This window comes from Macaca nemestrina, chromosome 1 (assembly GCF_043159975.1).
Source record: "Macaca nemestrina isolate mMacNem1 chromosome 1, mMacNem.hap1, whole genome shotgun sequence".
NCBI lineage: Eukaryota > Metazoa > Chordata > Mammalia > Primates > Cercopithecidae > Macaca > Macaca nemestrina.
The window spans coordinates 13,959,210-13,974,589 of NC_092125.1; the positions used below are offsets into that span (position 1 = coordinate 13,959,210).

At 36.1% G+C, this 15,380-nt stretch overlaps 1 protein-coding gene across 6 annotated transcripts in view; it reads left to right on the forward strand.

Annotated features, from left to right (window-relative positions):
• The window catches only part of LOC105474602 (AT-rich interaction domain 4B), a 168,294-nt gene that overhangs the window by 110,092 nt on the left and 42,822 nt on the right, over window positions 1-15,380 (forward strand). For 4 of the 6 annotated variants that reach the window (XR_011610377.1, XM_011729392.2, XM_011729398.2 and 1 more), the window contains exons 14-17: window positions 1,232-1,329; window positions 2,338-2,581; window positions 2,923-3,098; window positions 8,823-9,080. Coding sequence is in view for 5 of the 6 variants with exons in the window: in XM_011729392.2 (XP_011727694.1) it covers window positions 1,232-1,329; window positions 2,338-2,581; window positions 2,923-3,098; window positions 8,823-9,080 (776 nt within the window). In the remaining variant the exon portion in view is untranslated. The remainder of the gene's footprint in view (window positions 1-1,231; window positions 1,330-2,337; window positions 2,582-2,922; window positions 3,099-8,822; window positions 9,081-15,380) is intronic. The other 2 variants (XM_011729395.2, XM_011729396.2) reach the window with 2 other exon arrangements.

Genomic DNA, 15,380 nt, shown 5'->3' on the forward strand with positions numbered 1-15,380 from the left:
ATCACAGCACAGTCATATTGGTGGAAATCCTTCCTGTGTCTCTTTTTCACTAGACAGTGTGTTCCTTAAGAGCAAGGATCTGTCTTAATATTGTTTATATTCTTAATCCCTTTAATAATATAAAGGGATTAAGGCAGGAAATGTTTGTTGAACTGATCTGAAGAAATTATTTTAAGGTTGACATGATGTACAATACTTACCCAGGCTGGGCGCGGTGGCTCACGCCTGTAATCCCAGCACTTTGGGAGGCCGAGGCGGGCGGATCACGAGGTCAGGAGATCGAGACCATCCTGGCTAACATGGTGAAACCCCGTCTCTACTGAAAATACAAAAAATTAGCCAGGCGTGGTGGTGGGTGCCTGCAGTCCCAGCTACTCGTGAAGCTGAGGCAGGAGAATGGTGTGAACCTGGGAGGCAGAGCTTGCAGCGAGCCGAGATCGCGCCACTGCATTCCAGCCTGGGCAACAGAGCGAGACTCCGTCTCAAAAAATAAAAAAATAAAAAAGTATCCAATTGTGAATATTCTATGGAATAAAATACTTTACAAATTTTTGTAGAACTGCTTTCATTTATTAGCCTGTATATTTTATGGGAAATAATAAAACCTTTGAAAATGTTTGTCTCCGTTTCTTTGTTAAAAATTTTATTAAAGAGCCTGAATATTTTTCCATTTCCCATAACTGGGTTTATTTAAAAGTCAAATGGGACCAGTTATGGTGACTCATGCCTGTAATCTCAGCACTTTGGGAGGCTAAGGCCAGAGGATTGCTGGAGCCCAGGAGTTTGAGACCCGCCTGGGCAACATGGTGAGACTCCATCTCTACAAAAAAACATTTTAAAATTAGCCAGATGTGGTGGTGTGCGCCTAGTCCCAGCTACTTGGGTTGCTGAAGCAGGAAGATCCCTTGAGCCCAGAAGTTCAGGGCTGCAGTGAGCTGTGTTTGTGCCAATGTTGTTGCACTTTAGCCTAGGCAATAGAATGAGATCCTGTCTTCAAAAAGAAAAAAACAGAATGTCAAATGGCCTAATATTTCAACATTTATAATTTTGTGATATTTGTTAGAGTACTAAAACCTTTATTTTAAAACCAAATTTAGAATTTATCAAGTTTCTAAAAATTCTTTTGAGACTAGAACCAATAAATATAAAAATATACTCATATATACTGTATCTATCAAAATGTTATTACATTAACACCTTTTAAGAGTTTTTGTTTCACTTTGTCCATTAGATTGAAAGTGGAGCTGTTTGGAAACAAGTCTACCAAGATCTTGGAATCCCTGTCTTAAATTCAGCTGCAGGATACAATGTTAAATGTGCTTATAAAAAGTAAGTTAGTATAATTGATATGATTATCTTCAGTATTTTTACCTAGAAAGCAGGATGAAATTTACCTTTTAACTGAGGCTAATTGTTTCTTTAAAGAAATCAGAAAATTTTACTAGAGTAGTCATTCTGTGATAGCATTTTCTAAAGTGTATTTTGTGAATAGTAGATCTATGAGAAATTCTGTAAAGAAAGTTTTTGTGGCTAAGTACATTTGTCAAGTACTTCATAGAGGTTAAAAAGCTAATATTCTAAAGTCAAGTAAATCCACATTTGAATGCTAGTTCTGCCAATTGTTAGCTGTTTATGCCCTTGGGCCAGTTATTTGTTCTCCTAAGCCTCAGTTTCCTCGTTTGTAAAATGGAATGCTTGACCAGGCACGGTGGCTCACACCTGTAATTCCAGTACTTTGGAAAGCTGAGGCGGGCAGATCACTTGAGGTCAGGAGTTCAAGACCAGCCTGGCCAGCATGACAAAACCTTGTCTCCACTAAAAATACAAAAAATACCCTGGCATAGCGGTTCACGCCTGTAGTCCCAGATACTCAGGAGGCTGAGGCAGGAGAATTGCCTGAACCCAGGAGGTGGAGGTTGCAGTGAGCTGAGATCGTGCCACTGCACTTCAGCCTGAGCAACAGAGTGAGACTCTGTCTCAAAAAAAAAAAAAAAAAAAAAAGATGCTGCTGCATGCCCCAAGATTACTGTAGTGACTACATGAGATTTACTAGGGGGTCCAGCCTCACACATAAGAAATGTTCAACAAATAGATGCTGTTATTGATACTATTAATAGCTGTTATTGTTATGACTCTGAGCACAGTTTTTTAAATGAATTTTTTGACAAAATTTTTTGTTTGCATTGAAAAGATTAGAAACAACTAGAATAAATTAGAATGTTAACATGGCCCAATATCTGAGAGTTTAGACAAAAGAAATGAATACACATTAAAAGTAACTCCATAGTTACATTTTGAAATGTTTTCACCAAATGTAATTTCTCTTCATGTTTCCAGATACTTATATGGTTTTGAGGAGTACTGTAGATCAGCCAACATTGAATTTCAGATGGCATTGCCAGAGAAAGTTGTTAACAAGCAATGTAAGGAGTGTGAAAATGTAAAAGAAGTAAAAGTTAAGGAGGAAAATGAAACAGAGATCAAAGAAATAAAGATGGAGGAGGAGAGGAATATAATACCGAAAGAAGAAAAGCCTATTGAGGATGAAATTGAAAGAAAAGAAAATATTAAGCCCTCTCTGGTAAATCAGATATTGTTAATTGTCCTTTGCTTTCTTTGGTGTATTTTCCATATCCTCTGTAAAGTTCCAAAATCAATATATTATATAATATTACTTTTTATTATTTATTTTCTTCATTAAGTGCTACTTTTGTATAATTTTTATCATAATAACTTCAAAATAGCTGTTAGCTATTTTTGTCTAGTGCTTTAAAATAGCAGGAGTGTCTTAAAAGTAATTTATAACTTTTAATATTAGAATTGGTTGATACCTCCTGTTGCTAAGAGATAAACCATGGATGTAGGTTGAAAATTTTTACTTTTTTTACTTTTGTTGGTTTCTTTCCTTTGATCTTTTTCTAGGGAAGTAAAAAGAATTTATTAGAACCTATACCTACACATTCTGATCAGGAAAAAGAAGTTAACATTAAAAAACCAGAAGAAAATGACAATGTGGACGACAAAGATGATGACACAACTAGGGTAGATGAATCCCTCAACATAAAGGTAGAAGCTGAGGAAGAAAAAGCAAAATCTGGGTAAGAAAATTGTTTTTGGTTACGATGCATTTCAGCTTGATGGATTCGTATCATTTTCTGTTTGTATGTGTATATGTATGAATCTAAATTAATTGACAAAATATTAAATAATAGAGTGATTGGCATTTATTAATTAAATAGCATTCACTTCTTTCAGAGACCCTACCGATAGAAATTTGTAGAGAAAGATCATACTTTTGATCCATTCTTCTTGCTCTCATCATGGAAATTGATAAAATTTTTAGCTAGAGCAAAGTACTTTTTAGGTCTGCTGAATTACTTGATAATATAAACTTCAGGCTGTGTCTGTGTTTTATAGATTGTATGTTGGCTGTAGATTCTGAGAGTTGTATTTATTTCTTAAGCAAAAGCAAGAGTGGAAAAATACTAAGGGTTTAAAAGGCCAAAAATTGTATGTTCTATCTTATGTGATAGTAGCATTTGTTTGTTTTAGTCACTTTGGAATGATGAATTATTTGACAATGTAATTTATGCACTACTAGTGGACCCTGGATTTTATAGATAATCTTTGGCATTGAATCTTTTTTCTGAGGCTTAAAAAATATAAATATCTCTGTTAGTGTCTCATTTAAATAAGTACAATGAACTTTAAAAAAAAAATCATTTAGCAGGCCAGCTGCAATGATTCATGCCTGTAATCCCAGCACTTTGGGAGGCCAAGGCGGGCAGATCACTTGATGTCAGGATTTCAAGACCAGCCTGGCCAACATGGTGAAACCCTGTCTCTTCTAAAAATACTAAAAAGTCAGGAGTGGTGGCATGTGCCCATAATCCCAGCTACTCGGGAGGGTGAGGCAGGAGAATCTCTTGAACCCGGGAGGCAGAGGCTGCAGTGAGCTGAGATCGTACCACTGCACTCCAGCCTGGGGGACGGAGCGAGACTCTTTCTCAAAAAAAACCAAAAAACCCATTTAGCGTACTGACATTTGGCCACAGTATGCAGACGAATAGGGAAGGGGAAAATGAAAAATGGGGCTTATATGAATATAGTAAAAAGTGTTTATTATACTTTGTTGTATTTTTGTGTATAAAAATATATATTTGAAGTATGCCTTACTGCTGTTGGAGACTATTTCAGGTATTAAGAAATTTGGTACAGATTTCAGCTTTTTGCCTAAAATCTTTTGATTGATCAGAGTTCTGAAATATCAGTGGCACCATACAGGCAAACATGGAAGAAAAAAATCCTAAATATTTGTTGATTATACTTTGTTATATTTCTGTGTGTAGAAGTGTATGTTTAAAGGAGATCATTTTGATAAGAATCCTAATAAAGATTCAGCTTTTTACCAAAAAATCGGATTTTTAAATCTACAGATGTTTCTGAAACATCTGCTGTTTGCAAGGCACTGTGATAAATCTGTATTTTTCTTTGTTACTTAATTTTTTAAGTTGGTGCTTCTGCTTATTTTATAGAATAAACGATTTTGTAGGTTTTTAGTAACCCCTTTAACTCTATAATTATATGGATTTTTATGTACTACAGATATTTATTAGTATATGCATACCTCAAACTAAAATTTTCCTAATGTGACTGCCCAAGTTTGGTAGATATTTTTTAGAAGCATTGCAGTTGGGACTGTTTATACAGTACTCCCTGCTTTTCCACAGTTTCAGTTACCTGTGGTCAACTGTGGTCTGAAAACAGGTGAGTACAGTGCAATAAAGTATTTTGAGAGAGTGAGACAAGACCATATTCACATAACTGTTATTATAGCATTTTATAATTGCTTTATGTTATTAGTCATTGCTTATCTCATGCTGTGCCTAATTAATAAATTAAACTTTATCAGAGGTATGTATGTATAGGAAAAAACATATGTTTTGATACTATCCACGGTTTCAGGCATCCACTGGGGATCTTGGATTGTATCCCCTGCAGATAAGAGGGGCTTACTATAATTGATTTTTGAGTTTTATTAGATAGTTGCAGGGGAAAATTTTACAGTGATAATTAATATATAGGTATTTTTCTGGCATATAAACTTTCTCTAAGTAATAGGCTATTACCAAGAATGTTCATTGTCCTTCTTCCATTGTCCAGATATAGGAGATTGAAGAAGTTGATATATGTAAAATGTCTAGTTCAGTGCCTTGACCATAGCAGTTACTTAATACACTATCTTTTTTAAAAATTTTGTTTCATTGTAAAGAGTGTAACATCAAGTTGGGAAGATTTGATGTTTCTTTTTGAATTCAGATGAAAATCCTTGCTGATACATTTCATTTCCCAAGATATTCTTCTCTAAAATATGACTAGCTTAAATGCGTGTGTTTGTGTGTGTGTGTGTGTGTGTGTGTGTGTGTGTGCATGTATGTAATGTATGCATCAACTTAATTTTTTTAACCTGTATGTTGGTTGCATTTTATACTTTCAGAGGCTCTCTTTCTTGGCATTCTGTGTTCCATCTGGTTTAGCACATTAGTCTTGAATTTGCCACTGAAGTCTTGGAGAGGAGAATAGTTTTCTTCGGTTGATTGCCAGTAATTATGTTGTTTTTTTCTTTATACTTCAGTGTATTATTAAAGTGAATTTCATTTAGTTTGTGTCTGAGGGTGATATTAAATGTGTATTTTTAATTTTTGATTGATTGATTTCATTAATACAAGAGTGTTGGGTTTCTGTTTTAGATTGAATGAAAATTTGCCTGGGCTACCACTTAAAGTATGATTGTGCTTGCTGTTGGCATTTAGAATTGTTTGTACTCATCAACTCAGTGTATTCTATGATGTAACATACAGCTTAGAGTTTGTCGTCATTTCAAAAAACTTAGAATTTTGATTCTATATCTCACTTTTGTATGATGATTCTGAGGTGCATGATAAATCTCTTTTATTGTGGCCATGATAAAATATGCTTCTTTTCCCCAGTATGCAAAAATAGAGTCTTATGACTTAGGCAAGTATTCTTTCAAAAAAAAGATTTAGTTTGCTATAAAAATAAAATTCCTCATAATGATTTATCATTGATAATGCCATTTCTGTTAATTTTTTAGATATTTTAGCCTTAATAAAATTACTTTTTCATAATAGAAATATTAAGGTATTTTCAATAGCATTGCTAATATTTTAATCTCAGGCTGGGTGCGGTGGCTCATGCCTGTAATCCCAGCAATTTGGGAGGCCCAGGCAGGCATATCACCTGAGGTCAGGAGTTCGAGACCAGCCTGGCCAACACGGCGAAACCCCATCTCTACTAAAAATACAAAAAATCAGCTGAGCATGGTAGCATGTAGTCCCAGCTACTTGGAAAGCTGAAGCAGGAGAATTGGTTGAACCTGGGAGGTGGAGGTTGCAGTGAGCTGAGATCATGCCACTGTTCTCTAGCCTGGGCAACAGAGCGAGAGACTGTCTCCAAAAATATATATATGTGTGTATGTGTGTGTGTGTGTGTGTATATGTACATATATATGTATATATGTACATATATATGTATAGTATATATGTATATCTCAGATTGTAGCTGGTTTCATGAAGGTTTTAGTTTTTTAAATACGTATTTAACTGTAACTGAGTCTTTAAAATAGGAATAAGTCTTGAGAATTTTTGAGGAATTTGTGTCATGGTTCAGACAGAATTGATACATTTGATACTTTTGTGAACGTGGACTTACTTCCACAGGTCTATTAAACATCCCTCCAACGCTCCTGCCCCACTATACAAAAGGAAAAGGAGAATAAAAAAGCATTATAGTACTGCTTATATCACTATTTATATATTATTTTTGTTGCCTATGTAATTACATAATTAGGAATGATAAAGTATATTATCCCTAAAAAGGTTGCATATAGGAATATAAAACTGAAATTTTCAGTGGAGGAAGTTTTTTTAAAATATAAATATTATATTCATCAGGCAGGCACAGTGGCTCACACCTATAATCCCAGCACTTTGGAAGGCCGAGGTGTGAAGATTGCTTGAGCACAGGAGTTCAAGACCAGCCTAAATGACATAGGGACACCCCGTCTCTACAAAAATAAAAAATTATCTGGGTGTGGTGGTATGTGCCTATAGTCCAAGCTACTTGGGATGCTGAGGTGGGAGGATCATTTGAGAACAGGAAGTCAAGACCACAGTGAGCCGTGATCAGGCCACTGCACTCCAACCTGGGTGACACAGCGAGACCGTGTCTCCAAGGGGGAAAAATATATATATATGTGTGTGTGTATATATATGTATAGAAAAAATATATGTGTGTGTGTGGTGTAATATATGTATATATATAATCATTAGTCTTAATATAGAATATAGTGTTTATTTTAATATATCTATGTATTTTACATATTATCATTAATTTTTAAAGCTTAAATACTAAACTGTCTGGTTGTTCTGCCTTACGATGTTTAGTCATTTGTCAACCCTAAAGTGATGGAGTCTTTAAGTACAGACATACAGGACAGCAAATAAAACCAGACTAAATGTAGCCTTGGATTTCATATTGAAATTTAAAAAAAAATAAATCTAGTGTTTGGAAAGATTTATAATTGAAGATTTTCTCCACCTTACTGAATACGGATTGGTGGTCAGCACAGAAAGGATATGAATGCTCAGTTTTAGAAAATACATGGTACTAAGAAGATAAAAATGGATGTAAGGCCAGGTGTGGTGGCTCACGGCTATAATCCCAGCACTTTGGGAGGCCGAGGTGGGCGGATCACCTGAGGTCAGGAGTTTGAGACCAGCCTGACCAACATGGTGAAACCCTGTCTCTACTAAATATACAAAAAATTAGCTGAGCGTGGTAATGGGTGCCTGTAATCCCAGCTACTTGGGAGGCTGAGGCAGGAGAATCGCTTGAACCTGGGAGGCGGAGGTTGCAGTGAGCTGAGATCGCGCCATTGCGCTCTAGCCTGGGTGACAGGAGTGAGACTCCATCAAGAAAAAAAAAAAAAAAAAAAGAATGTAATACTCTTTCTAGAATAGTTTGACTTTTAGTTTCATGTACTTGTAATTGGCCTTTCATCTGTCTATTTCTTTGGAACATCAAAGTTGAGAAGATTTGTAGATGATGTTAATAAATCTGTGGTAATGAGAGTAGAAGTTGTGTTGAAGTTTAAAGGAAAGAACAAACCTGATAAGATATTGGTAGTACATTTTTAGAATATTTCTGTTTAAATTAAAACAGTATTTCAGTTATTATAGCATTTGAAAATTCGGATGGAGAATGTTTTAAAGTTATTAAGACTGCCATCTGCTAGTGAAAATTATTGTTTCAAACATCCTGAGACCTCCAGCTTGGGTGACAGAGCAACACTCTGCCTCTAAAAAAATGAACATCTTGAGGCTGGAAATATTTGAATGAAAAAAATAACTTTTAGTTGTAAAATGGCAATGAAGTATAATGATTTTTTTTGTCAATTGAGATGTAAAACACTTTTATTAATAAAACATGAAAACATTGTTAGAGTTGACCATACTTGCTTCATGCTGTTCGGCACAAATTCTGTTGTTCTGACTTGGAAATTTTCTTTTACTGCACTTATTTTTGAATCTTCATTTTCTCTGAATGTGTCTTTCTGTAACCTTGGTTGTCTTACAGTTTTAGTTTTTAATAGTAAAATGAAACTCTGAGAATTTCATACACGTGGAACCTGCTTTTCCTGGAACAATCACAGCCACAACTTTTATCAATATATGTGGTTTGGAACTGAAAAACTTATGAAGTGTCTTTTATTAACTCTGCAATTTTTTAAACCTTTCAAGAGATGAAACGAATAAAGAAGAAGAAGAAGATGATGAAGAAGCAGAAGAGGAGGAGGAGGAGGAAGAAGAAGAAGAGGATGAAGAAGATGATGACAACAATGAGGAAGAGGAGTTTGAATGCTATCCACCAGGCATGAAAGTCCAAGTGCGGTATGGACGAGGGAAAAATCAAAAAATGTATGAAGCTAGTATTAAAGATTCTGATGTCGAAGGTGGAGAGGTCCTTTACTTGGTGCATTACTGCGGATGGAATGTGAGGTAACTTGAGTTTTAGCTAGTGATTATTACCTAAAAATTTATAAAAGTATTATAAAATACTTTTCTATTTAAAAACTTAAGTGACGGATTACAGATTTATTAGTATTCTAATCGAGGTCATAGTACCTTATAAAAAATACATAAGTTTTTAGCATGTAAATACCTCACTTAGTGACTTACAATTAATGTTTTCAGTACTTGGAAGATATCCCTAGTGTCTAGAAAACTGAGGTCTACACACTTGATTTTTATGTACTACATGTAGATTAGTAGACAAAACATTGATGAAATGATCAGAACTTCTGGACATCTGCAAACCAATTATCAGGCTGCTTGCTGTCTTGCATTTTAAACTACATTGCCACAGTAACCTCTTTTTTGTATTCTTAAGTCATTTCTTTCCTTCTGTAGTCAGGGATTTAAAATCCTAGGAAACATTAGCTATTTAAAGAAAGCCTTATCTCCTTATTAACAGCTATTGCATTACAACCTTATTCAGAAGTCTCGGAAATTTATTAGTATCTTTGAAAAAATATGGTTGAACATGTAAGCAGGCCTGCTTCACTAAAATAGAATGCACTTTTTGACTGCTCCTACCCTAGGGAACTGATAGGCAAGACTGAAATTTGATTTTAAGTCGTGTTCAGTGACTTAAGCATTTTTCTTAGATAAATTTTCTTTGACTTTCCAAAGAAATTTTGTATTTTTATTTTATCCAAAATTGGCAAGCCAGTTTTGGGATCTGTTCGTTCAGTTTTCTTTTAAGAATAATTTAATTTATTTTAGAATATCTGATAGTATATTTGAAATGTAGCTTATAAGACAGTTAAATACTCGGAAAGATTAACCATAGAAGTTTTAAGTTGTGGTTTCGTGGTGTACCTAGTGTCTTTAAGGAGGAATACAGTTCTCATGCTTTATGCTTAAATTATATTCTGTGATTTGGGAAGTTATTAGGAAGGCATCATCTCAAATTCTGTGTTTGAGTGTTGCAAATTAAATTTTGATTCTCTTTAATCACTTCCCACAATGCCTTTTCCCTGAAGAAAATAACTTCTGAGAGTTTTGAGGCTGTCCTTACTAACTTTTCATTCTACTTTCACATACATATAAATGTACTCATAGAAAATATATAGTATTCTTACATGCATGTGTTTTTAATAAATTATACTATACGAAATTCTGTTTCTTAAATTTTTTGTTGTCCTGTTGTATAAGAGGAAGCTCATGATCTAATCTGATTATTCTTATTTTGAGAAAAGTACCAGTCTGATCCATTCTGATGCTTGGAAGAAAATAGCAAATAGCAAGTTAAGTCATGACGAAATGTTCAGAAGTTTTGTTTTGGGCTCATTCTTTATTATTTCTAATCAGGATACAGTTTTAGATTTTAAGAATATGTGTCATCAGAGCTTAGATATGATAGTTATCCAGAAACATAAGTTTTTCCAGATACCACTTTTAACACACTGCACAATTTATCCTTTCACCTCTTGGTCTTTTTTTGTGTGTTTTGTTTTTGTTTTTGGTTTTTGAGTCTAGCTCTGTTGCCCAGGCTGGAGTGTAGTGGCATGATCTCTGCTCACTGCAACTTCCACCTCCCGGGCTCAAGCGATTATTGTGCCGCAGCCTCCTGAGTAGCTAGGATTGTAGGTGCCTGCCATTGTGCTTGGCTAATTTTTGTATTTTTAGTAGAGACAGGGTTTTGCCATGTTGTCCAGGCTTTTCTTGAACTCCTGACCTCAGGTGATCCACCTCGGCCTCCCAAAGTGCTGGGATTATAGGTGTCAGCTGTTGGTTCTTATGCTGCCTTTCTAGTACTTGATTTTCCTCACCTGAAGGCCTGGCTATTAATATATTCCAAAGAAGGTACTTGAGATCTCAGATATAGCTACCAAAAGAATATTTTGTCCAATTTTTGACTTCAAGTCATTTTGATCTTACTAAATTATCTTACTGAATATAAATGTAGAGGGAGTTCTACTTCTGCCTAGGACATAAATGTAAATGTAGAATATGTTAGTTTAAAATTAGGAAGAAAAAAGCTGGATGTGGTGTTGCATGCCTGTAGTCCCAGCTACTGAGGTGGGAGGATCGCTTGAACCCAGGAATTCGAGGCTGCAGTGAACTATGATCATGCCACTGTACTCCAGCCTGAGTGCCAGAATGAGACCCCATCTCTTGAGAAAAAATTTAGAAAGAAATACTTGGATTAGCAAAAATGAATAATTACAACGTAATGCCCACGAGATAGAGTTACAACACCTTTTACCTCTCTTTTTAGTTTTTCTAATTATTTTGCTAGTTTACGTGTAGAGGCAGTTTTTCCTCATGGCCTTTATGAAGTATTTGAAATTCTGTGAGAAATGGATAGAATTTAGGTGTTCTCCAACTTTCACTATATATAATCAAGACTTCCTTGCCTCCTTCCCTCCCTTCCTCCCTCCTTCCTTCCTTCCCTCCCTCCCTCCTTCCTTCCTACCCTCCCTCCCTCCCTCCTTCCTTTCTCCCTCCCTCCCTCCCTCTCTCCCTCCCTCCCTCCCTCCCTTCTTTCCTTCCTTCCTTCTTTCTTTCCACTGAGTTTCACTCTTAATGCCCAGGCTGGAGTGCAATGGCTAGATCTTGGCTCACTGCAGCCTCTGCCTCCTGGGTTCAAGCGATTCTCCTGCCTCAGCCTCCTGAGTAGCTGAGATTACAGGCATGCATGCGCCACCACGCGCAGCTAATTTTTATATTTTTAGTAGAGATGGAGTTTCTCCATGTTGGTCAAGCTGGTCTCAAACTCCTGACCTCAGGTGATTCGCCTGCCTCGGCCTCCCAAAGTGCTGCCACTACAGGCCTGAGCCACCGTGCCCAGCCAAGGCTTATTTTCTATTAATTGGCTCATTAAACAAAAAAGGCTTACTAGATAGAAGAATTGAGTCATTCATGAAACTGTTTTACAATTAAGATACAACTTTGTTTTGTTAAGAAAAGATAGACTAAAAGAAAGAGAATTCCAGAAGTATTTTGATTTTAGAAGGTAGAAAGAATCTCTAGTAATTTAGTTTTTAAATAGATAGCCAGAAGGGAAAGTTAGGAAAGAATTTAAATTGAGGCATTCAAGTTTTTAATAATATAGGAAGGAAAATGGGACCTAGTTCAACAAGACATACTTGTGTTACTGTGAAGGTTGCCGTCTATTTCTGACAACTCAAGTACTTGTATGCTATGAACTTTCAAAAGAAGAAAACTTAACATCTTGATGAAGACCTGTAGGATGGATCACTATACACTCCAACATCATGGAGAAAGCAAATGTACCTCAGTAGATTAAGCAGTTAATCTTCTTAGAGTTAACATAACAGTATTTTACTTCTCTCAGCAATAATCAGTCTGTCTCATTGATAAATACGCAATAATTTTTATTTTTGCTGCTCCTCCAGTTCTGAGGCTAATCTAATAAGGACTGCAACAAATCCTCATCAGCTGTATGACAATTTTTCTTTTATTTTTAGGGTCTTCAGCTTGATCTCTAAATTTATACTTAACAGATGTGAAATTAGAAATGAAGATTTATGCATGGAGGTTCATGCATGGAGGTTTTATCTTCAGTGGCAGTCATTTATGACAAGCAATTTGGGAGATTTGTGTGGACCTATTTCCATGGTTTTTTAAATCTGAAACATGTATTTCAGATTCTGAAATACATGTTTCAGATTTAAAAAAAAGAGAGAGAGAGGACCTCGTTCTGTCACCCAGGCTGGAGTGCAGTGGTGCGACCATGGCTCTCCAGCCTCGACTTCTTGGGCTCAAGTGATCTCCCACCTCAGCCTCTGGAATAGTTGGGACTATAGGTGTGCATCACCACACCTGGCTAATTTTTTATCTTTTGTAGAGATGGGGCTCACTGTGTTGCCCAAGCTGGTTTCAAACTCGTGGGCTCAAGCAGTTCTCCTGCCTTGGCCTCCAGGAGTGCTGGGATTATAGACATGAACCGATGCTCCTGGCCATGAACCATGTTTTTCCAGCAAAGAGATTTTCTCAAATAATGTAAGAGTATCTGTCTCTTTGTTTAAAAATACTGTTTTTAGGCCAGGCGCGGTGGCTCACACCTGTAATCCCAGCAGTTTGAGAGGCCAAGACGGGCAGATCACCTGAGGTCAGGAGTTTGAAACCAGCCTGGCCAACATGGCAAAACCTCATCTCTACTAAAAATACAAAAATTAGCCGGACATGGTGGCAGGTGCCTGTAATCCCATCTACTTGGGAGACTGAAGCATGAGACTCACTTGAACCAGGGACACAGAGGTTGCAGTGAGCCGAAATCACGCCATTGCACTCCAGCCTGGGTGACAGAGCAAGACTCTGTCTCAAAAAAAAAAAAAAAAAAATCCTTTTTCTTGTTAATTTTTACATTTTTCTTTGTTTTCTAAAATGCTGTTTGTTGTTGTTGTTGTTGTTGTTGTTGTTGTTGTTTTGAGATGGAGTTTTGCTCTTGTTGTCCAGGCTGGATTGCAGCAGCGTGATCTCATCTCATTGCCACCTCTGCCTCCCAGGTTCAAGAGATTGCCCTGTCTCAGCCTCTCAAGTAGCTGGGATTATAGGCACATGGCACCATGCCCAGCAAATTTTTGTAGTTTTAGTAGAGATGGGGTTTCACCATGTTGACCAGACTGATCTCGAACGCCTGATCTCAGGTGATTCACCAACCCCTGCCTCCCTAAGTGGTGGGATTATAGGCGTGAGCCACTGCGCCCGACCTGTATAAATCTTTAATATAATTTTCATGTATGTCCCTATTTCACAGCTGAAAATGTTGATTTTTGTTATACAAAGGTTAACATTTGGGCAAGTTTGTTTTCTACTACTGTGATGAAAAAAAGTCGTATTTTAACATGTTCACACCACATTGACTGGAAAGGACTTGAACTCTTTAACCACAAATAGTGTAATACTTTTACAAAATTTTTCTGATGCAGTGATAGTATCTAAAATTATTGTTTAGCACTCTATTACTTACTATGTCACCAAGCACTAGGAATGTTTGGAGTAGGCTCATAAATTATTTTTTTAAACTCTTCTAAAAATAACAATTTAGAAAAATGAGAAAAAACTTAAAGGTAGAAAGATAAAATTATTGCTGGCCGGGCGCGGTGTCTCCCACCTGTAATCCCAGCACTTTGGGAAACCAAGGTGGGTGGATCACCTGAGATCGGGAGTTCGAGACCAGCCTGACCAGCATGGAGAAACCCCGTCTCTGCTAAAAAAAAAAAATACAAAATTAGCCAGGCATGGAGGCACATGCCTATAATCCCAGCTACTTGGGAGTCTGAGGCAGGAGAATCACTTGAACCTGGGAGGCAGAGGTTGCAGAGCTGAGATTGTGCCGTTGCACTCCAGCCTGGGCACCAAGAACGAAACTCTATCTCAAAAACAAAAAAAAAAAAAAAAAAGAAAAAAGAAAGATTAAATAATTAATATTATAGTGTGTTCTCTTTTAGTCTTTTAAAAATGTCCCCATACATTTAAAAAAATTTTAATCCTGCTTAAGTAGTTTTTAATAGTAGGCTCTCTGTTACGTTTAACTTTTCTTAGTGATGTTAATATTTTATAGAGAATCTTAACGTAATTATCTAATTGATCCTTTTCACTCTCAAGTTTCTAAGTCGTGTCATAAATGTGGTATTGATTTTTTGAAAGTAAGGGTACACATTGAAATTAACATGCCGTAAAACTGGTTGAGTGTGTTGGATTTCCTTGTTTAGTAACAAACAACTGAGTGAAACTATCTAGACTAATTGGTGTGGAATTTAAAATACATGAATATTTTGTAATAGTATATCAATGTTGATTGAATTTTCTCTGCTCATTTCCAACTTGGCTTTCTGTAATCAAAGAGTTGCACATTTAGTTAGAGAATAATTTTTTCTATGTTGCGGATCACCAGCTGTGTTAATGGGAACACAAAAGTAAAAGAGACACTGTAAAACTTCGGTTGTAAAACTCTTAAATAAGCCACAATGGTTCTAGTTCGTGTTAACAGTTATAGAGAACTGAAAATAAACTAAATTATGCTAAATATATTATTTGAAATAAAAAATGTGTTACATTTTAAAAATATTTTCTCCAAACAAATTAAATCCTCCTTAGGAGGGAATGAGTTAGGGGTTGAAAAAACCTGGTAAAAGGCTTTCACAGCTAAGTAGGTTCAGTCCTACTTTTTGCCATTGTTCAGTTGCTTTTTTCACACTTTATTCCTTTATTTTCCAAACATAAGTTGAATATCCACTATGTGCCAAATACTGTGCTTGTCACCAA